The 24,375-nt window shown below is 39.7% G+C and overlaps 1 protein-coding gene across 1 annotated transcript; it reads right to left on the minus strand.

Annotated features, from left to right (window-relative positions):
• Positions 1-590: 590 nt before the first annotated feature.
• LOC309545144 (KN motif and ankyrin repeat domains 1-like) lies at positions 591-22,961 on the minus strand. Its single transcript, XM_082244280.1, has 4 exons — positions 22,628-22,961; positions 19,808-19,888; positions 7,073-8,992; positions 591-839 (listed from the first exon to the last, which is right to left on the minus strand). The coding sequence occupies exons 2-4, from the start codon at positions 19,842-19,844 to the stop codon at positions 808-810; spliced, it is 1,989 nt and encodes a 662-aa protein (XP_082100406.1). The 5' UTR covers positions 19,845-19,888; positions 22,628-22,961; the 3' UTR covers positions 591-807.
• Between the last annotated feature and the right edge of the window lie 1,414 nt (positions 22,962-24,375).

Below are 24,375 nucleotides of genomic sequence, written 5' to 3' on the forward strand. Positions count from 1 at the left end.
ACAATATTCTTATTCAACCTCCTTAAAGGCCCATACACACGATAAGAAAATCTGAAGGGAGAATTCGTCCGACGACCGATCTGCCGATTTTCAGATTGTTAGTATGGTGCTTTCGACAGCCGACTCCGACTTTTCGGCTGAAAAAATCCTGATGTGCAGGCTATAAAGTTTTTGTCGTCCGTAATACAACCTCTGATTTTCATCTCATTAGTACAGTTTGACGGAAAAAAATCTTAAGAGCAAGACTAGGCATGCTCAGAGGCGAAAGAACACATACAAAGCAATCCAGCACATGACATCACGTCTGAAGTAGAATTCTGTCCTACGGGAAAATTCGTATGAAAATAATCTCTTCACTTTCCACATCAGACTAGCATGCCACAAAAAACGGATGACAGATCGTTCGATAATCTTATCGTGTGTACGGGGCTTTAGATGTATCTACAACTTTGTAGTGCAAGGGCTTGCCTGATTGCATGCAAATTGAAAGTGTTATGTGGTTTTAGTAAATCAAAAGTAAAATTATACAAAACAATTGTATAATGTATGGCCAGCCTAACGCTAGGGTTGGGAAAATGTAAGAGACATGATTTGGTTTGACATCTGATAGATTTTATAAGCATTCCAACAAGATTACAGGGAAGTACATAAGTATACAGATTTTACAAAAGGAATATATTAGAAACACATCAGTAACTGGAAAATATGGGCTTCCCCACCATGGGAATCATATAAGAATCAGTAATGTGTCCAATGAAATTACTGCTGAGGCCACTATCCTCTTGACATCTTCGGTGCTTTTATTACTTAGCTGGCAAGAACCTGAGCACAACTCATAACTGGAATAAAAAGAAAGAAAAAGACCATAACACAGCAGCTTAAACATATTGCAATATACCAATATACTGTATGTTGTCTTTTCTATATCAGATTGTGGTAAACATGCAGTGGAAAGTCCTTACTCATCCACAGCACTGAGAGCATGCAAATCAGGTCTGTTCTGAGTTTAATCTTTCCAGGTGACCAGAATGCTCAATTTCCTTTGCTATGCAGAGTCCTAAACGGACTTACCTCTCCTATCTAAGGCCCCTTTCACACGGGCTTTCCGATCAGGGCCGCCTGTCAATTTTTCAGGCGGACCTGATCAGATGCTCCATGTACCTCTATGGAGCAGTAGATGACAGCGGTAACATGTCCGCTGACACCCGCTGCTATCCGATCCTGTCCGTGAAATCCAGACAGGTGGAAAACCTATTTTCCTTCCGTCTGGGGATCAGATGTGATAGGATCAGATGAAAACAGACAGGCAGTCCATTATCATCCGATCTCCCATAGAGGGGAGTGGGGATCTGACAGGTCTGTTTCTTCAAAGTAAGCGAAAACGGACCTGTCATCCGCCTGCTCAGCGGCTGATCGATCCCCGCTGAGCGAAATGGAGTCCATCTGGGCAGAAGGCCCATGTGAAAGGACTCTGAGTATTACTATTGGTCCATTAATGTGGCTAAGGTCTCATGTTTATACACTGTTTTTAAAGCTGCTGTTAGGGGCATCTGGCTTTCTTTTTTTTTTTTTTTTTTTTTGCCTCTAGGCACCCCTCCATGTTAGCCTATAGGGTTGATTTACTAAAATTGGAGAGTGTCAAATCAGGTTCAGCTCTGCATGGTAGCCATTCAGCTTCTAACTTTGGCTTGTTCAATGAAGCTTTGACAATAAAATCTGGAAGCTGATTGGTTTCTATGCAGAACTGCACCAGATTTTGCACTCTCCAGTTTTAGTAAATCAACCCCTATGTGTCCATGCACACATAGGCATTTAGAGGCAAAAAAAAAAAAAAAAAAACCACTGCTAGCGCATCCAGGACTAGCTGCGTCTTGGCAGAAAAAAATACTTGATGTGTGAAATGGGCCATACACACTATAAGATTTTCTGAAGACTTTTTCCTTTAGACTTACCAAAACCAGATAATATGAGGTCAAACCTAAACACTTTACATTTGTATGAAATCTGGCAGGCCCTTGCACTACATAGAAAAGGTAAATCTGAAGGAAAAAGTCTTCAGAAAATCTTATAGTGTGTATGGCCCTTAAATGTACATTAACACTAGGCGTGTCAGGTATCTAAGTGTTAAGTCATATTTTATTGGCCAGAATTCTGGCCAATGAAACAAATTAACCCTCAAGCGATCTAAACGCATACACACACATCAAGTTTTTTTCTGCCAAGACGCAGCTGCTCCTAGGATGCGCTGGCGGTGGGTTTTTTTGCTGCCGATTTAGGAGAGGTTAGCTAGCACCATGTGTGCATGGGGCCCTAAGGTGAGGCTTAGGATGAAGGAGGGGGTAAGACCAGACTTTGCACCCATCAACCCAGGAAGCATCTGCATATCGGAGCACCTGGAGATTCTGGGTACCCAGCTCTCATATGCTTTTCCAGATTTCATGGCCAAAACCCTGCCAGCTGCTATTCCACTGTTCAAGTAAAATCTTTCAGTTTCAACTAAGACACTCACATTGGACCCAGGGATGGCAATCTGGAGCATCATTACATCCTGTAATAAATATTTTTTTCAAAAATAAAAAATGTACAAAATAAATAGCAATGGACTGTACCTAGCAATTAAAAAATAATAATAAAAACAATATAGATTGTTTTAATGGCCTTTCTTCATATCGGCAAGGTACAACTAAGATGCATTAAATACCTCAACCATAAAGAAAGATATTAAGGAAATTCAGTGATCTACAGGGAATTTTTTAGTTTAAAACAGACATAAATTGCAAGCAATTTTTTTACGCAGTGCATTTAATGAGCACATGCGAGTTGGAAGAACTAAAGCTAGTTAAATATATACATATACAGTGTCTTAAAAAAGTATTCATACCCCTCAAAATTTTCCACATTTTGTCATGTCACAACCAAAAATGTAAATGTATTTTATTGCGATTTTATTTAAAAGACCAACACAAAGTGGCACATAATTGTGAAGTGGAAGGAAAATGATAAATGGTTTTCAACATTTTTTACAAATAAAAAGTGTGGACAGGGCCGGTGCTTCCACTAGGCAAACTAGGCAGCCGCCTAGGGCGCATTGCCACCTAGGGGCGCAGCCACGAGTCGGCACTCTCCTTTATTAATGATCCCTGTGAGCTGAGGGAAGGGGCAGCAGTGGGGGAGGAAGAAGGGACAGAGGAAGATACTAGGTGTCTGGGGCAGTGGCGGAACTACCAAGCCTTGGCTTTCCACCAGTGTTGGGTGGGCCCCAAGAGGCAGGAAGGGAGCCCACAGGAGTGCTGCCTGCATGATGATCCTCTTCGGCTGGAGCTGTGGTGAGCACTGTGGTCCAGGAGAGGAGTGTCCTAGGAAAAGGAATCACAGTGAAGGAGGACAGAGCGCGGGCCACTCTCTTCATACCGCTCAGTGAGCGTCCCCAGAACAGGGGATCGGGGTCCCTGGGTGTGACATGGAGGATCCCTGGTGTGAAAGGGAATCGGGGTCACCGGGTGTAACAGGGATTCGGGGTCACCAGGTGTGCCGTGAGGAATTTGGGTTCCTGGGTGTGTCATGGGGGATTGAGGTCCCCAGGTGTGACATGGAGGAACATCAGGGTCCCCAGGTGTGACATGGAAAAACATCAGGGTCTCTCTGGGTATGACATGGAGGAACATCAGGGACCCCTGGTGTGACATATAGGAACATTGGGGTCACTGGGTATGACAGCATGACGTGGAGGAACACGGGGTTCCCTGGGTGTGACATGGAGGAACATCGGGGTCAGTGGGTATGACAGCAAGACATGAAGGAATATTGGGGTCCCAGAATGTGACATGGAAAAACATCAGGGTCCCTGGGTGTGACATAGAATGACATCAGGGTCCCCAGGTGTGACATGGAGGAATATGGGGGTCACTGGGTATGACAGCATAACATGGAGGAACCATCAGATCAGGGTCACTGGGTATGACATAGAGAAGTTTTTAACCCCTACCCTTTTTATTTTTATTTTTTAGGGGGGGGGGGCGTACGTAGCTGGTCTTGCCTAGGGCGTAAAATAGTCTAGCCCCGGCCCTGAGTGTGGAGTGCATTTGTATTCAGCCCCTTTCAACCACCTTTCGCTGTAATTACTGTCTGAAATATTGAAGTCTTTTTAGGTATGTCTCTACCAGCTTTTCACATCTAGAGAGTGAATTGTTTGCCCATTCTTGTAAAATAGCTCAAGCTCTGTCAGTTTGGATGGAGAGCGTCTGGGAACTTTTCAAGTCTTGCCACAGATTCTCAATTGGATTTAGCTCTAGACTTTGACTGGATGGTGTGTTCAGGGTTATGTGTTAGTTTTCTGCCACATATAGCATTTAGCTTTTAGGCCAAAAATGTTGGTCTTTTCTAACCAGAGAACCTTCTTCCATATGTTTGCTGTGTCCCCCACATGGCTTCTCGCAAACTGTAAACGGGACTGCTTATGGCTTTCTTTCAACAATGGCTTTCTTCTTGCCACTCTTCCATAAAAGCCAGATTTTTGGAGTGCACAACTTATAATTGTCCTGTGGACAAATTCTCCCACCTGAGTTGTGAATCTCTGCAGCTCCTCCAGCGTTACTATGGGCCTCTTGGATGCTTCTCTGATTAATGCTCTCCTTGCCCGGCCTGTCAGTTTAGGTGGACGGCCATGTCTTGGTAGGTTTGAAGTTGTGCCGTACTCTTTCCATTTTCAGATGATGGATTGAGCAGTGCTCTGTGTTGTTAAAAGCTTGGGATATTTTTTTTATAACCTAACCCTGCTTTAACTTCTCCACAACTTTATCTCTGACCTGTCTGGTGTGTTCCTTGGCCTTCATGATGCTGTTTGTTCGCTAAGGTTCTCTAACAAACCTCTGAGGGCTTCACAGAACAGCTGTATTTATACTGAGATTACACACAGGTGGACTCTTTTTACTAATTTGGTGATTTCTGAAGGTAATTGGCTCCACTAGATTTTAGTTACGGGTATTAAAGTAAAGGTGGCTAAATACAAATGCATACCACATTTTTCAGATATTTATTTTAAAAAATTTTGAAAAACCTTTTTTTATTTTCCTTCCACCTCACAATTATGTGCCACTTTGTGTCTATCACATAAAATCCCAATAAAATACATTGAATTATTTGATTGTAACATAACAAAATGGGGAAAATTTCAAGGGGCATGAATACTTTTTCAAGGCACTGTGTGTGTATATATATATATATATATATATATATATATATATATATATATATATATATATACATACACACACACATGTTTCAGAATGTCAGTCCTCTATACAAAAAAAATGCCTATAATGTTACATCTGCCCAGTAAAAATGATAATAGTAATATTGGTGGATTTAAAGTGCGAATTCATAATCATCAGGTTATATGCAGAGATTAAACAAATCTGCTTGCTCCAGGGGCACTCAACAGGAGGGAGGGGCCAGGAGCGCTGACGAGGGACCTGAGAAGAGGACGATCCGGGCTGCTCAGTGCAAAACCCACCACATAGAGGTAAGTATAACATGTTTGTTATTTAAAAAAAAAAAAAAACACGAGACTTTAGTATCACTTGAACTGCACACCGCAAACATTAAGGCTCGGGTCACACTATTGCGATGCGGGAAGGCTGCGAATTCGCAGCCTGTTCCCGCATCGCACACGCACCCCCGGCAGTTCACACTGCCATATGCGATCCGCTGGGGGTGTCAATGTAATCTTAACGACACCCCCAGTTTGATCGCATATCGCAGTGCGATCGTGCAGTTCGCACAGGATGGGATCGCACAAGTGTGAACCGCTGTGCGATCCGATCCTGATGCGGCTGCAAATATGCCTCCTGTGCGTGTTTGCACCGGGTGCGATGCGAATTTAGCCATACAAACTGTATGGCTAAACTCGCACCGCACAGCTGATCGCATGTAATGTCGGAGCAGTGCGCTCCGACATTACATGCGAACCCGGCACTCGCATGAGTGTGAACCGGGTCTAAAAGCTGAAACTATTCAGACAGGGCCTGCCTCATTTCCTGGCTGAAACCTCCTAGGTAGGTAGGTGCTGGGCAAAAGCATCTATTGCTCCTTCTGCTTATCAGGGGAGCCTGATCTATTAGGTTGCCTGTCATATGTTTCCAGGTGTGATTCACTGGGTCTGAGGGAGTGTCCCCACTGTATCCAATGAGGGAGCTTGTTGGACAGCGGAGGAAACCCAGCCAGTGACGCATAGGCTTTTGTGGGAATCCCAGTGGGAGGGCATTCTTGCAATGCATCCTGGGATTGCTCATAAAACGTGTGACAGGGCATCTTTCGGCGGGAAGCAGAGTCCCAGGAGGAGGCAGGCGGCTGTCTCTCCTCCTGCTGTGTATGAGGAAGGTGGTCTTAGGCAATCGGCCTAGTGAACCAGGTGTGGAGCTGAGCTGTGGAGGATCCTGTGAAGCTGACGGTGGAGCTGCTGGCAGAGTCTCTTGGGAAAAACAGTGGCCGTGAGTACTAAGGAACTTGTCAAAGGGGTTGCCCAGGAAGGGGAACAACTCCAGAGAAGTCAGGGGATCAGGGGGCCAGCTCACACACAGAGAGTTACAGTAAAGGGAGTGCCGTGTAGAACCCTGAAGAATAGGGACAAAGGGGGTGCCTAGTTGGGCCCTGAAGAGCAGTTCACAGAGAAATACAAGTTCATTAAATTCTTCTTCACTGCTAGTGACAAGGTGAAGAAGCGGCCTTGCCACACTCAGCTATATCTAGATGTCCCAGCAAATTGTGCATAGTTCATTCAAGTTGGAGTATCCCACTCATCCCTTCTCCTATCCAAGTTCTCAAATTAAACTACAAAAAAACAAAACCCCTAGACTGTTTCTTGACTGAGCCAAGCACTTTAAACTGCAGTGTTGTTGCTATGGGTAACCCAGGGGAACCTTTAACCAGCAGCTCCCAAGGGAGTAGTGCTACACAGGTTTATGTAATAATTTCATAAGGATGTTGGTGAGGGGGAAAATGAGTAAACCGGGGGGAAGGCAAAATATAAGGCTTAAGGCTTCATTCAGCCTTAATAAAAAAAAACATTACTTACTGACTTCATCTAAAGATTTTAATGTCCTGCTTCCATCTGTATCTTCATCTGCATCATCCTCTGGCACTTCTCCCGATCTCTGAAGATTCATTGATGCTTTGTTCTTTTCTCCTGCAGGAGCCCCAGTAGCCCATGTTTCACCCTCCTTGATATCTTTTTCAGATAGATCACGCTTGATATCGTTATTGTCAGCACTATCCACCTCATCTCTGCCTAAGATTGTCAGTTCATGCTCAGAATCCGGTAAACTTATGGTGTCAAATCCATTGCCACTGGGTATTAACTGTCCTTTAGAATGTGCACTTATGCTTATTTCTTGACATTCAGTCATCATATCTACAACAGTTTCATCTTCAAAATGATCAAATCTATTTAATTCAATGTCACTGCCAATGCCACTTGCATACATTTCTGGAACAAAAAGTGCTCTTGTGTCCACCATTTGTAAGTATTCTTCAGATGGTTTTGGACGGTTTGCATCTGCTGATGCTTCCACTGGGTTTGGTTGCACGTCTATGATGGTTCTGGTGGAGACAGCTACCCTTAGCTCATCCATTTCATCACAGGCAGCCTTAAGATTATTTTCAAGAATTTTGATAACAGCTCTTTGATGTTCTATTGTATGTTCCAAAATCTGTATTTCCTTCTCAGCTTCGCACGTCAGTCCTAATAATGATTCCATTACCCAAACACCTACATCTGTTTTTTCAGTTGAATATTGTAAGGCAACATCTTTTTTTTCATGCTGAGATCTATAGTAAAACACAGACTCTGTCATAGGAATATTCTCACCAACTGATACAGACTTTCTGGACTTTTCCTTCACTGCCGGATAACGAACATGGGTTTTGTCCGTTGCTGCTTTTTCATGACTTGTTTTTCTTTCTGTATCACTTAATTTCTCCGTAAGTCTTTTCAACTCTGTAATTTTACTTGGTTTAGATAATCCAGACTCTAATCTAATTTCAGATTTAGATGTTTTAATTTCTGATTTATTCTCATTTTCAGATATAGCATCAAGCTTTTTCTTTAAATCAATATCACGGAGGCTAGAATTGGCAATTGATGACATTCCAATGGCATAGGCCCTCTGCTTTTCTAGTTCATCTGTAAGCTGCTTTTTCTCTCTTTCAAGTGTATAAATTTGCTTCTGTAAAAGAGGAATGACTTTTACCTGTTCTTCAAGGTCTTTCAGCTGCTTCAGAGAAGCAGCCATCTGTTCCCGAATATACTGAAGATGATTTGAAGAAGAATTATCAACTGGAGTATTTCTTCCAGAATTCACAGGACTAAATTTCATAGACCCTATGGAGGTTGGACTTAGGACTGCACGTCTGTCCCCACTTTTATTATACTGCAAAGTTGATAACGTTCCTTGGGTGAGATTGGGTGAACTTCTACTAGCAGCACTAAGCTTAGAAAGATTTGAAGACTGTATTTTTTCATAGTCTACAATTAGTTGCTCTTGCTTTTTTCTACCCTCAAGTGTTTTCTCAACACGAGCATTCAGAAGTGACTTACCTGGTGGGGGCGGAAGAAGTTTAAACAAGGGTGATGGCGATATTGGATTTGACTTTCTTAAACCCAAAGCCTGTTTGGCCATACCAGGGTAGCTGTTATCTACAACATCTCTTGTGAAAAAAACTGAGTCTGATGAGGTGCCATCCTCACTATAATCCAATGACTCTGTTGAAATTGAAATCCCAGTTTGGCTGGACAAGCTTCTTAAGGATGATGTAGAGCGCCGTGTTGACCTGGGTTTTCTGCTAAGAGACATTTTCTTCAAAGTCTGACCACTCTGGATATCATCAACATATTTTAGAAAGTCCAAATCCAACTGGAATCCATATGGCGTTTCCACACTGTAGGGAGCCTTGTCATTTTCATTACGATCCCAGTATAAGAAAGGAGCTCCTAGGTCTGTTTAAAAAAAAATACAAATATATGAGTATACTTTTAAAGCAAGCTCTGGATCACTGGAAAGAACACATAAAAATATGTTTTATGGAAAAAAATATATATATGTTTTAATATCTTACATCTCGTTATTTATTAAAGTGCTATAAATGTCTTGTTAACCTTGATTGTGACCTTTTTCCCAGTTTTGAGCCCTTTTCTTTACCGTATTTTCTTAATGTTTAGACCACTCGCCGCAGAATAACTGTGGCAGGCTGGCTCGGCTGCGGGAAATGACGTAGGGGTAGGTCGGTCGCGCAAGTGGTGCTAGGGGCACGTGCTCCCACCCCCACTAGGCAGCGGGGACGCCGATCCACACCCGCGATCGCTCCCCGCTGAGAGAGAAGGACGGTCAGCTTTTGTAAACACAGCAGACAATTCTTCTCTCTGAAATAATCACAGAGGGCCTGTGATCCTTCTATATAGGATCACAGGTCTCTGTGGTCATTTCACAAGCCCATCCCCCCATACAGTTAGAAAACACTCCCCTAGGCTCACACTTAACCCTTTGATCACCACTGTGTTAACCCCTTCCCTGCCAATGTCATTAGTACAGTAACAGTGCATATTTTTAGCACTGATTACTGTAGTAATGTCACTAGTCCCCCCAAAAAGTGTCAAAAATGTCAGTTAGTGGTCCGATCTGTCTGCTGAAATGTCGCAGGCCCGCTAAAAATCGCAGATCGGCGCCATTACTGGTAAAAAAAATTAAAAATGACATAAATCTTTACCCTGATTTGTGGACGTGATAACGTTTGCGCAAACCAATCAAAATACCCTTATTGGGATTTTTTTTTTTACCAAAAATATGTAGCAGAATACAAATTGGCCTAAAAGGATGAACATTTTTTTATTATTTTTATTTTATTTTTTTCTTGGGAATGTTACATAGCAGAAAGTCACTCTTTTTTTGTTTATAGCGCAAAAAATAAAAATCGCAGAGGTGATCAAATACCACCAAAAAAAAAAAGCTTTATTTGTGGGATAAAGGACATCAATTTTATTTAGGTACAGTGTCGCATGGCTGTGCAACTTTCCGTTAAAATAAAGCAGTGCCAAATTGCAAAAAATTCCTCTGGTCATTAAGGGGGCAAATCCTTCCGGTCCAGAACTAGTTAAATAAATTGTATTTGCAAATTTGAATATTACAGAATCATTTTTTTATTGCATAATGAACAAAATAAACTACTCTTTTAACTTATAAGTACTAAACTACCTTTTCACCTAAAAAAAATACCGTTATGCAACAAAATGATTATTCTGTAATCTACAAACGAGTGACCTCTAAACAATAAGGGAAATACAGTATATAAAGGGCTCAAAACTTAAAAAAGGTCACAATCAAGGTAAAACACTTTCACAAATATTGTGATATTAGTAAACTCCCACAATCAGTGCCAGGACAAGTTGCTCTAACATTCAAAGAAATATTGCCAGAATGCAATTATACAGATAAAGCTTATCCACCTGTACAGTAGCTGGGCCAGCACAGGGAGGAGGAATGACAGTCACTGTCTACTGGTCCTAGGATTTCCACTTTCTATTCTATGTACAACTAAACAGAATAGAGGAGGTTCTGTGATGTGGTTAAACCAGAGTGATTTATTCATAATGAGCATGCCAACAAATAGCCAGGTTTCCACATATTTGTTCTTCCATAGCACAATTTCACTGCAAAACATTTTTATTTGGGTTTACAAAAGAAAGCAAATGCGAATTTAAAAAGTTTACATAGAAATATTAAAAAATAGAGGGTAAGTAATGTGCTCCTCATGCAGGTGGTACAAAAGGAGCTTAATATGTAGATAATGTACAGATGGAGATTGGTGTTCAATATTAAAATAGTGAATATTACAGAAGAAGAGGTGATAATATATATTAGAAGCAGTACCATTGGTGTCCATGTTCCCCTCTGCAGAGGATTTCACATTTAGTTTTATTACATAGAACTTACCATACCCCCTAAAAGATTGTTTACATTTGGAAGATGTCCAGATGCTGCATGCCCGCGATGTGGGTATCCAACTCATGACCTCATCCATATGAACTGGGGATGCCCCAAACTGAATAGGTATTGATTAGATTTTCTTGATAGCATAAATGTTGTGTTCTTGGGACTAGACCCTAAGTTATGCACTATACATTCACCGGCCACTTTATTAGATACAGTAGGATAGACATGGTTAGCAATGATACTCAAGTAAATTGTGGCGTTTAAACGATGATCAATTGGTACTAAGGGGCCAAAGTGTGCCAAGAAAATATCCCCCTCACCATTACACCACCACCCCCAGTCTGAACCTTTGATACAAGGCAGGATGGATCCATGCTTTCATGTTGTCTACGCCAAATTCTGACCCTACCATCATGAATGTCATAACTAAAATCGAGACTCATCAGACCAGGCAACATTTTTCAGATCTTCTATTGTCCAATTTTGGTGAGCCTGTGAGAATTGTAGCCTCAGTTTCCTGTTCTTAGCTGACAGGAGTGGCACCCGGTGTGGTCTTCTGCTGCTGTTGTCCATCTGCTTCAAGGTTCGATGTGTTGTGCGTTCCGAAATGGTATTCTGGATACCTTGGTTGTAACGAGTGGTTATTTGAGTTTCTGTTGCCTTTCTATCATCCTGAACCAGTCTGCCCAATCTCCTCTGACCTCTGACATCCCAAACCAGTCTGCCCTTACCTCTCTGACACCAACAAGGCATTTTCATCCACACAATTGCCGCTCACTGGATATTTTCCCTTTTTTGAACCATTCTCTATAAACCCTAGAGATAGTGGTGCATGAAAATCCCAGTAGATCAGCAGTTTTTGAAACACCCAGACCAGCCCATCTGGCACCAACAACCATGCTACATTCAAAGTCACTTAAATCCTCTTTCTTCCCCATTCTGATGCTCGGTTTGAACTTCAGTAAGTTGTCTTCACCATGTCTAAATGCCTAAATGCATTGAGTTGCTGCCATGTGATTGGCTGATTAGCAATTTGTGTTACCAAGCAATTGAACAGGAGTATCTAATACAGTGGCAGGTAAGTGTATATCCAGTGTAGACCCTGGACGTACTAGACACGCCCAAAAAATATCATTATTGTACACAGGGCTTGTCTAGTATGTCCAGTTCTTCTGCTCTGCTGCCATTATTTCCCCTGTCCCAGTACAATGCAATTCAGCTAGCTGTGTTTAATCACAGCTGCATTGAAAAGTATACAAAGAAGGTTCTGGCAGCAAGAGCTGTCAAAAAACAGCAGTCTGGCAATGTTTATCAACAACATTGCTCAGCTGCAAATACAGAAAGCTACAATGAAACATTGAACGGGGGCTAAATGAATAAACAGAAATTTACACACTGGGGTAACCTGTCAGGCGACCTGGTCGCCTGACAGGTCGCCGTAGGTCGCCTCCCATACAGAAGCTATGGACCCATTCTAATAGGAGCGACACAAGTCGCTCCGACTTAGAAAAAGGGTCCGGAGCTTCTTTGGGGCGACCCGGAGCGACCTGCATAGACTTCAATGTTATGAAGTCCACGCCGGCCGCTCCGAGGTCGCGGTGCGAGCTGCGCGCCGCGACTTCTGTGGTCGCCTGGGGAAGTCGGAACGCCCCAGTGTGAACGGGGCCTTACAGATCAAAGGGATGAACTTCAATTTGCAAATGAAGTCAGTTAAAGCAACCTGACAAGAAAAAAAAAAGTGTTTTCTTTATGTTTTTATAGAACCCTCCTCTGCTGCACTCCTTATTAACCCTTAGTTTACTCTAATCAGCCCTAATTAACTTCCTGTTCTCCTTCTTTATTCAATTATAATTTTCCTGGTGATTTTTTTTTATTAACTAATAAACTTTTTTCAGTTTTTGTTTGCTTTGTTCAATAATATTTTTACACCTTTTACATATATTTACACGTATGACACTGAAAAAAGTGCAAAATTGAAAAAAAAACAAATAACTTTGCAATGCTTTGTAACAAAATCATAATTTTAGTGTTGTTTTAAGCAGGACTAATTACAGAGTAAGAAATAATCTTTTTATGTGCAGTAACACTATTTATTTTTCAACTTGCGCTGCCCAAAAAAAAGAAAAAGTGCCTTTTGTTTAATTTTATTACGTTTAATTGTCTAAGGATTGCGAAAAAAAATCATTGTTGTAGAACAATATTCACAAAAAGAAAGCCTTGTTTGTCCTTCAAAAATAATATATGTATTACATTATCTTAAGTAATGACAAAATAATTGCTGAACAAACAGTCTCATAGCAGAAATTTGAAAATTGCTCTGGTCCATATAGAGGGAACAGGTGTGAGAGCCGAAGTGGATATTGGGCTATATGGATGTAAGGACCTTGTCATATATTACACTAATCTGGGTGCTTAAGTGTTTATTTCAAGCACAGAAACTAAATGCATAGAGAGATGGCTGGTATCAGACCCTCCAACAAGTGTAGAATGAGTAAAATAGTAAAAAAAATATTGTGAGAATTAAAACGTTTTTCTATACGGAAAGGAAGTGTCTTAAAGTGGTTCTAAAGGCAGAAGGTTTTTTATCTTAATGCACTCTATGCATTAAGATAAAATCCTTAAATGTGCAGCAGCCCCCCTCAGCCCCCCCCCCATTACTTATATGAGCTCCATCTCGATCCACAAGAGACTTGGCTGTCCGGGACTCTCCCTCCTGATTGGCTGAGACACAGCATCGTGCTATTGGTTCCCGCTGCTGTCAACCAAAGTCTGTGAGCCAATGAGGAGAGAAAAGGGTTTGGGGCTGACCGTGTCTGAATAGACACACAGAGCTGAGGCTCAGCTCGGGTGCCCCCATAGCAAGCTGCTTGCTGTGGGGGCACTCGGCAGGAGGGAGGGACCAGGAGCACCATAGAGGGACGCAAGAAGAGGAAGATCTAGGCTGCTCTGTGCAAAACCAACTGCACAGAGGAGATAAGTATAACATGTTTGTTATTTTTAAACAACAAAACTAGACTTTCATATCACTTTAAGAAATCTGAGAAAATATGGGGACTATGGGAATGACCTCTAACAAGAGGGTGGGGAATAGAGTTTTAGAATAATTTTTAAAATGTGGAAAAAAGAAATTAATGTGCATTATGTTTATATTTGGGAAAACAGCCTAATTGATTTAATAATAATATGGTTAAGAGAGTGATACACCAATGCATGTGTGAGCAGGGGGGAGGTGGTATAGGTTATGTTATTTGAAGTATGGAATATATGTATGTAGTTGTAAAATTTAAAAACAAATTATATAAAAATTATTTGATATAAAAGAAAAAATTATTATCGGCCGGGCGGGGGACGGGGGGGGGGGGCGTGTTAGCGGCCGCGGCGCATCTGCGCCATGGTCTTCCGTGCAGAGCATGACGTCCTTCCCCGACGTCCTTCCCCAACTCTCCACCTGCATTCATATCTGGGACGCCATCCTAGGCAGCCGCAGTCGGCCTGGTGGTGTTCCGAGATTCTGAATTGCCCATGACACTGGGAGCTATCTCTGCTGCTGCCGCCTTTGCGCAGGTCCATGTTCCTGCACCTATTTCTATTATACTCACTATTTTATCACGCTGGTTATCAATTTTGCCTGTTTGTCTCTTTTTTCCATATTTTTTCGGTCCTTTCGTTATCTGGTTTTTCTTTTCTCTCTATCAGCAATTTGCTGGTGAGTCACTTTTCTCTTCTACTTGCACTTCTTGTTTTATGGCACACCACGTTATTATCTTTCTTGACTGTGAGGTTTCCTTACTGTTCAACACCCCACCTATCTGCATATTCGGTGCCTTGCTGTACAATCTCGGTTCACTCTTTACACACGTGGTCTTGGGCCTATTTTTACCTATACACCCATATGATTGTTACTTATACTATTATTTTAATATCTCTCAATAGAGCCACACTTGATCACTTAGCCTGAGACCCATTATGGCAATTCACGCTATGTCTATGGACTTTGCGCCTCTGGCCCTGCGCGGATTTTTTCTTGCTCCCTCAGTTCCCTTCCAGACGCATTTATGGGTGCCAGAACAGCCTCACTTCCAGTTATTATCCTATAGTAAGTTAATTTCCCTTATATATTCTCCAATATAACCCTCTATTGGATGCTATGTCATTTACATTATATGTTCCCTTAGAGTCCAATTGTGCCTGCTCTTGATGAAGTGAAACGTTTTTCACGATACGCGTCGAGCTGAAGAGGCCATGTACACTCATTATTCATCTTAGCATGCATCCAATTATCATGCTGTACATACTTCATGTCTGTTGGTTTACCTTTGTCATTTTTTATTATGATTCCACCATATTACTTAGCTGTATACTGTTTATGTCCCCTTGAATTTATTGTACTTATTGTACCTAGGCTAATTGCTATTTTATATGTCAATAAACACATGATGTTTGACCATATGCCTTTTTATGCTTACCTGCAAATGTATATGTACTACCAATATAACATCATGTGTCAACTGGCCACACCTCATACAAAGTCCCACCCTTTTATTTTTGAACACTATGTGTTCCTTATGTTCATTTTATGTTTATGATAACAGGGATGGAGTCTCTATGGCACAAGTCTCATTTAACCACTTTACCACTAGAGCATTTTGCTGTTTTACGTCTGGGCCGCTTTTTGCGATTCTGCGCTGTGCGACTTTAACTGACAATTGCGCGGTCGTGCGACACCGTACCCAAACGAAATTGACGTCCTATTTTTCCCACAAACAGAGCTTTCTTTTGGTGGTATTTGATCACCTGTGTGATTTTTATTTTTTGCGCTGTAAACAAAAAAATTGCGTTTATTTTGAAAAAATAACAATATTTTTAACATTTTTTTATATGAAATTCCCCCCAAAAAAGATGTAAAAACCAATTTTTTTTTAAATTTTTGGCCAATTTTTTTTCTGCTACCCATGTTTGGTAAAAAAAATCACAATAAGCTTATTTTGATTGGTTTGCGCAAAAGTTATTGCGTTTACTAACAAAGGGAAAGATTTATGTCATTTTTGGTGTTTTTTTTTTAACGAGTAATGGCGGCGATCTGCGATTTTTTATGCGGGACTGTGACATTGCGGCGGACAGATCGGACCCTTGACTGACATTTTTGACACTTTTGGGGGTACCAGTGACATTACTGCAGTAATCAGTGCTATAAATATGCACTGTTACTGTAAAAATGACACTGGCAGGGAAGGGGTTAATTTTATTGGAGGGGGAGAGGTTAATGTATGCCTGGTGCTTACTGACATGTGGGAGGGGGAGGTGACTGTGTGAGACAGGGACAGATCGGATGTCCAGCTATGCTGAACACTCCGATCTGTCACTCCCTGTCACTGAGGAGATCCGCCCGCTTGTGTTTACACAGGCGGGTGGATCTCCGCACTAGATCCCCGACGATCGGGGCAGAGCAGCGGCGATCGCCGCTGGTCCTCCCCTGGCCCGACTCCCGCTGTGAATGAAAACAGCGGGAGCACGCCTCCGGCGGCGCGCGAGCGCCGCCTACAGGGGAGGAGTCTGGCGACGTAGGTCTACGTCGTCAGACGGGAACGAGCAGTACTATTCCAGTACTCAGCGGTAAAGTGGTTAAAGTCCCATTTCCCTTATCTTTTCCTTTCTCCCGAACTCCCTTTTCCCTCCCCATTTCTCCTTATTCCCATTTAAATTATAACAATATCTAACTTTGATAATATGAAGATGAAGACAAATAGACAAAAAAAAAAAAAAAAAAGACAAAGAGGGCGGAAACGGCGAGCCAGGCCTTCTCGTCCAAAACATCAGTGTCTTACCTCACTGCGCTTCTGGAAAAATGGACAAACATTGCATAGGTACACTCCTAAACCTTGTGGACAGTCTTCCCCCAGAAGAGTTGAAGCAGTTATAGCTGCAAAGGGTGGGCCAAGTCAATATTGAACCCTACAGACTAAGACTGGGATGCCATTAAAGTTCATGTGTGTGTAAAGGCAGGTGTCCCAATACTTTTGACAATAAAGTGTATTTACTTCTAAGTTCATCATTGCGTCCATAATATTAAGTGCCATTTGGGTCATCCTTATACTGTTAATCATCAGTTTTTAGGTATTACTTATTGCTAGTTATAATGATGTATCCTTTGTCATTTGTTGTTATTTGTTGTAAAGGTAACACTGCTGTACTGATCGAAAAGCAGCACCTGTTTTCTTTCCCGGCGGGTGGTTCCCTAGGAGGCGGACTATCTTGGGAATAATATTTTTCTCCCCCTCCCTTATCAGCAATTTTTTTCATGTATGTATTGATTTATTTGTTTATGGGCTATTATTTCCTTCATTGTGCCACATTAGATTTATTTGTACTCATTCCGGATGTTGTGATAGTAAGGGGACTGACCATGGATCTCTGTATTTCTAGTGGCCCTACAGACAAAGACTGGGATGCCATTAACCTCCCTAGCGGTATGATTCTTTTGGATTTTAGGTGCTGAAAGCGGTACCATTATTTTAGGTGCTGAAAGCATGTAATTCTTGTGAATGAGCAGCCCAAACCAACTGTATACATTTATTATACATATTATATATATATATATATATATATGTATGTATACATATATTATGTATACATATATTATATATATATATATACGTATATATATATATATATATATATATATATATATATAATGTATACAGTTGGTTTGGGCTGCTCATTCACAAGAATTACGTGTGTATATATATATATATATATATATATACGTGTGTATATATATATATATATATATATATATATATATATATATATATATATATATATATATATATATATATATATATATATATACATATACATATATATGTATATATATATATATAATAGGTGTGTGTGTGTATATATATATATATATATATATATATATATATGTATATGTGTATATATATATACGTATATATATATATATATATACTGTATATATATGTATATATATATATATATACTGTATATATATGTATATATATATATATATACATATATTTACATAAAAAGTACAGTAAAACTGCAGGAAAGGGCACTGGGGGGTAATGTAATGTGATTTTATTTTATTTTGAACGATATCAGTGTGTTTGGTGCATTTTACATTCGAATTTGCCGCCGGTTCCACCCCCCGGCGGACGTCACGTCGCCGGAGACGGAAGCCGGGGCTCGCAGACGATCGGGAGAGAGCTCCGCCGCCGCACACCGCTCGCAGACATCGCTGGATCCCGGAGAAAAGGTAAGTAAAACCTCCTCCAGCATCCAGCGATCTTCCTAGCGCTACCCCGAGTGTGACTCGGGGTTACCGCTTTTGGCACTAAAATCTTACCCCGAGTCACACTCGGGAATACCGCTAGGAAGGTTAAAGTTCATGTGCATGTAAAGGCAGGCGTCCCAATACTTTTGGTAATATAGGGTATATTGAAAGAATGTAAAGAACGATTTGCAATTTCCCCCAGGGCTTAATAAATGTGGTGAAGTTCTGCTGATTACCATCATCCAATCATGTGCAAGCCAATTGGGTATTCTTTAGAAAGTGAAGCTTCACCACACTCACTAAGCTCTACAAATGAGTACAACTGCATTTGAAAAGTGCACAGTCTTTTTGCCTTTAGGAAATCAACCCCATTGTATGTTCTGTTGTGCAAGGATAGGAGGCTAAATTGTGGTTTTTGGCACGTAGAGTACAATTCCTGTACATTTTACTAAAAAGAAAAGAGAAAGCGGAAGGCAGAGAGCAAGACAAGTGGGGATGGTAAGACTGAGTTTTTCTCTATCAATTTGGTTTTATTACTTTATGCACCTAAAAAGTCCCAAAAAATCCCCATTGACACTTTTGTATTTACTTATGGGGGATGTGGTGCCTTTTTTTTACTCTCCAGCAAAGAAAACCTTAAACTACCAACTATATATACAGATGTCTTTTTATATGTTGATCTATTCACTATAACTGTGTAAAGTGAATATCTACCCACAGAAGAAGACTTCGGGTTGAAACGCGTCGGTGCTTCTGTGTCCACTATCTATGACATCTGTAATTGTATATATATTAGGGACTTTCCCATATATATATATATATATATATATATATATATATATATACACATTAATGTCCTTTTGTATGCTTTCATGGTTTTCTACCCTACTCAACAATGATCTTCATTGATGTATTGTACTGTGTTTTGTACCAATAAAACATTCTTTTTTAGAATATCAATTTTCAATATTTCCATTTTCTATCATATTTTATTTATTTGGTATCACATAGTCCCAATTCCCCCTTGTCCCTCTGTGGACTTTCACAAAATGCAATCAGGAGAGTCAAGGTAAAGTTCTGCTTATTTTTAGGTAGTTTGTTAGGTTGTTTTAAGCTAAAAATCTGATGAAATATACAGTATATACGGGAGCTGTTTTACCTGCCCAATTTTTCCATACAGTCCTGTGATTTACACAGCTCAGAGTAGCGAGACTGGGCCAATGTCATATGACATCGTCCCAGAACGAGAGGGGATCCTGCCCGCTGTCATTTTACTATGCAGCGGACGGGAGGTGGTAAAGGTTGTAAAGGAGTTCAGGTAATTTGCTTAATAGTAGCCCACCAACAAAATTGAACAAAGTTTGCTGTAGTTTTGTACAATTAACTAAATATTAACCATCAGCCCATCAAATATTCCCCTATAAAATAACGAATATATACTGTATTTAGCTGTTTTTTTCTACATACGCTATGTGATAAAACGACATTGTTCTTTAAAGTATTGCTAGACAACATGCAAGTACATTACCTGGAAGATTATTACTTATATTGATAGACTGTGTCATCTTGGTATGAATATGTAAAGACTCAATCTCACTCTCAGTCAATCCTGTAAAAATAAAAAACACAATAAAATAAGGTAGAAATAAGATTCACTATTCTGAAAACAATGTGGTTAATACTTGATTATTGTGTAGCTTCGTTAACATCCTACACAAGCAGCAGATTGAATAATATCAGGGGTTTTGACTATAGATACATTTTGGGCTCTGACTTGTGCAATAGGAACTTATACATGCCCCTTTTTTATTATTATTTCTTGCAAAAGCTTTTTTTCTATTAACCACTTCTGGACAGGAAGATTTCCCCCCTTAATGACCAAGCCATTTTTTTGCGATTCGGCACTGCGTTATTTAACAGACGATTGAGCAGTCGTGCGACGCTGTACCCAAATAAAATTGATGTCCTTTTTTTCCCCACAAATAGAGCTTTCTTTTGGTGGTATTTGATCACCTCTGCGATTTTTTTTTTTTTTTTTGCGCTATAAAAATTAGCGACAATTCTGAAAAAAAAAAAAATATATATATATATATTTTTCATTTTCTGCTATATAACACTCCCAAAAAAAAATGTAAAAATCTATTTTCTTTTATCATTTTTGGCCAATTTGTATTCTGCTACATATTGTTTTTTTTTTAAAAAATCCCAAAAGTCTACAAACTAGGGGAAAGGTTTATGTCATTTTTATTTATTTATTTTACCAGTAATGGCGGCAATTAGGGATTTCTAGCGGGACTGCGACATTGCGTCGGACAGATCGGACCCCTAACTGACATTTTTGACACTTCTGGGGGGACCAGTGACATTACTACAGGAATCAGTGCTAAAAATATGCACTGTTACTGTAATAATGACATTGGCTGGGAAGGGGTTAACCCAGGGGCGATCAAAGGGTTAAGTGTGAGCTTGGGGGGGGGGGTTTCTAACTGTGGGGAGGGGGGGTGGGCTGGTAAAATCAATACAGAGACCTGTGTTTCTAAATAGGAGGAATACAGGGGCACTGTATTGATTCCAGAGAGAACAATGGTCTGCTGTGTTTACAACAGCAGACCGCCGTTCTCTCTTCACAGGGAGCAATTGCGGCCTCCGGCCCAGCGGATCAGCTTTCCCGCTGGCGTGTGGAGGCGCGATTCTGGGGAACCTGCTGACTTACAGCTGCTTGGTAAGTGGTTAAAATGTATACAACTGCACATATTCAGCAATTAAAAAAAAACTATTATTTCCACAACATGCCAGTTACATTCAAAATGCTAAAACACATACTACTTAAGAGGGATCTATTGCCAATGTTCTTTTAGCCCTAATTCTCCTGGGGGTTAGTAAATTATTTCTGCACTCCTGTGACCTAGAAGCAGTCAACAGTGGGCTAAAGTCCACTGTCAAATGATGTCACAGACCTGCTCCCATTTCTGAGAGGATCCCAACAATAATGTTGGGATCCACCCAGATTCCTGACCAAAAGCAGGCTCAGCCTCTCAGCCACTCCTGTCCCCTCTGAAGTGCCTGGCACTTCAGCAAACACTGGAGAAAGCAGCGGTTGACAGTCATCACCCTCTGCTCAGAGCAGACTGAGAACTGAGCGATCAGCAATCATGTGATCACTTAGTTCTCAATTTAGTCTAAGTATAAGTAAAGGAGTGATATTCTAGTGAAGAATATCATAGCTGGATAGTTTGCCCATGTCTGGTGATTTGCATCTAGATTACTTTTACATCCCATTGCATCTAGATTACTTTTACATTACATTTCAATTGATTTTTAATAGCTAAATAAGTACATTTATTTATGGCATGGTTTATGAAACTCTCACGTAAGTTTTTAATGATATTCATAACACATTTTTTTTATAAGGAAACCATGTTTTTAAATATGTCAAACTCATATCTTAACTTATACAGCAGTGCTTTATTTACAGCTTTCCAAATATCTTTTATGTTGAACAGTTATGCTTGTCATATGTATGTATGCATTAGTGTATGACACCATCATCTATAATAATCTCCTGATTGTGGTGTCATAGAACACTGACTCAGCAAAAGATTATACTTCATATGGAGGGTGGTAAAATTACTCATGGGCCTATAAATACACATATTGTGTTAAAGTTACTAAAAAGCAGCCAACTGGTAATAAATTAGCTTTGCTTATACTAAATGGGTGAAATATGAAAACTGCTATGGGTTGCTATGGGTTACTATGTTTTATACATTGCTTTTCACTGATTTATATTTAAGCAAGTAATCTATATTAATCAGGAAAAAAAGCAAGTAGCAGCTAAAATGGTATTCATATATTAATGCATAGATTTTAAAATAAAAATAATAATAATAATAATAATTATTATTATTATTATTACTATCATTATTATTAATAATAGTATTATTATTATTACTAATAATAATAATAATGCTATTATTATTATTATTTATTAATGTTTACATTTTTTTATTTTATTTTAACTGTGAAATGCAAAATTGTGTTTTTTTTTTGTTTCAAATGTGTTGTTCCAAACTGTCTTCTTCCATGGCTCATTTACTGCCTCTAAAAAAAAAATAGATAACTCGTACATTTGCATTGTGGTGAACAACAAAATATTAATAAAAATTATTTTAACACAAATCAAACAAAGCAGTAAAATTTAACAAATGGATACAGCAGTTAAATACAAAGTATGAATGTTTGCCTTTGAAGAAAGAAAAAAAAATGGTTGCCTTATAGCAATGTACAATAACAAACAGTGAAATTACGAAATTAAAATGATTTTGTTATAAAGGTAGCCTGCACATACCTCTTTACAATACTTTTTCTTGTCGAAATACTTAGTTCCAGGTTTTGGACAATCCCAAGAATTTCGAGAACATGTTCACTGAGCGCTTAAAGCTGAAATGAAACTTGCAATAACATCTGTTGTCAAAAGAAACGTATGTGATTTCCTGAGGATAGGCCCACTCTGGGAAACAGCCTTTCCTTTGAAAAACTCTTCATTGTTGTGTGGCTAGATCATAATTCCAGATTGTCAGGAATATTCAGCCAGCTTCCTGACACAAAAGCATTAGAGAGACTGTGCAAATGTCTGCATATCCTAGGAGTGTTTGCTATGAAAGTCCAATCCCAAATACTTCTATTCAACTTACTCTATTTATCTTTGGATATCTTTTAAGGTGGGCTTACTAAATGGCATTTAGACATTCAATGAACTGAACAATGCACTGTGTTTTTTTATACCCTGCAAGCATTGCAAAGCCCTCTTCTCCCCTTCCCAGTGCCACCCTTCCCTTGGAAGAACAATACCTTCCAGTTGGAAACATCCAACTGGCCAATGGTCCTTTTCCCTAGTATTATTCTAGCACCCCGATATTTTAAAATTCAGCAGGATAGCATAAGGATCATTTATCATCTAGTGATCAACCAATGACACAACTCTCCTTTATTTTGATGTAATATACCATTCTTTTCTGACACACCTTTAAGGCCTACTTTTAATAGCATTTACAGGGTTAATTTTCCTATGATACCACAGGTGTACACAGTTGGACCATTATAAAATAAAAATATAATGTTTAAATGCCATTCTGTACACTACAAATGTCCACGCATGTTACATTTAGATAGTCTACCGATATATATATAAGTGATAGTGCCAAGCAAAGTTACGATTGATCTATTATGATCTGTATTTGCATGCATATTTGCGCTGAAGTAACCTCATGGCAAATATTTTTTGATTACGTTTAGATAGTGTGATCATTTATTTGACATTTAAGTCCAATACAAGAAAACACTAGTGTATGGCGCTATTTTTTTTTTTTTTGATATTTACAGTTATCAATTTTCAAGGTTTAATAATAGATTGATTGACCTCATTGAAATTTGTTTTATTTAACCACTTAAGCCCCGGAAGATTTAACCCCCTTCCTGACCAGGGGGTATTTTGCGATTCAGCACTGCGTGACTTTAACGGACAATTGCGGGGTCGTGCGACACTGTACCCAAACAAATTTGATGTCCTTTTTTTCCCACAAACAGAGCTTTCTTTTGGTGGTATTTGATCACCTGTGCGATTTTTTGATCATGCGCTATAAACAAAAAATAGCATCAATTTTGCAAAAATAACAATATTTTTCACATTTTTTTATATGAAATTCCCCAAAAAAAATGCAAAAATCAAAATTTTTTAACATTTTCGGCCGATTTGTTTTATGCTACATATGTTTGGTAAAAAAAAAAAGCAAAAAGCGTATTTTGATTGGTTTGCGCAAAAGTTATCGCGTTTACTAACAAAGGGAAAGATTTTTGTCATTGTTGTTGTTTTTTTTTTTAACGCGTAATGGCGGCGATCTGCGATTTTTTTTGCGGGAGTGCGACATTGCGGCGGACAGATCGGACCCTTGACTGACATTTTTGACACTTTTGGGGTTACCAGTGACATTACTACAGTAATCAGTGCTATACATATGCACTGTTACTGTAAAATGACACTGGTAGTGAAGGGGTTAACTTTATTTGAGAGGGAGGGGTGGTGTGTGTCCCTAGGGG

This window comes from Pelophylax lessonae, assembly GCF_965119305.1.
Source record: "Pelophylax lessonae genome assembly, chromosome: 2".
Lineage (NCBI taxonomy): Eukaryota > Metazoa > Chordata > Amphibia > Anura > Ranidae > Pelophylax > Pelophylax lessonae.

Excerpts from the sequence above, each read along its gene's own strand:
- LOC309545144 (XM_082244280.1), bottom strand. The coding sequence starts at position 19,844 with ATGACACAGTCTATCAATATAAGTAATAATCTTCCAG. Across the intron at positions 8,993-19,807 it reads TATAAGTAATAATCTTCCAG|ACCTAGGAGCTCCTTTCTTA; the intron begins GTAATGTACTTG and ends TTTTTTAAACAG. Across the intron at positions 840-7,072 it reads AAAATCTTTAGATGAAGTCA|TTATGAGTTGTGCTCAGGTT; the intron begins GTAAGTAATGTT and ends TTTTTATTCCAG.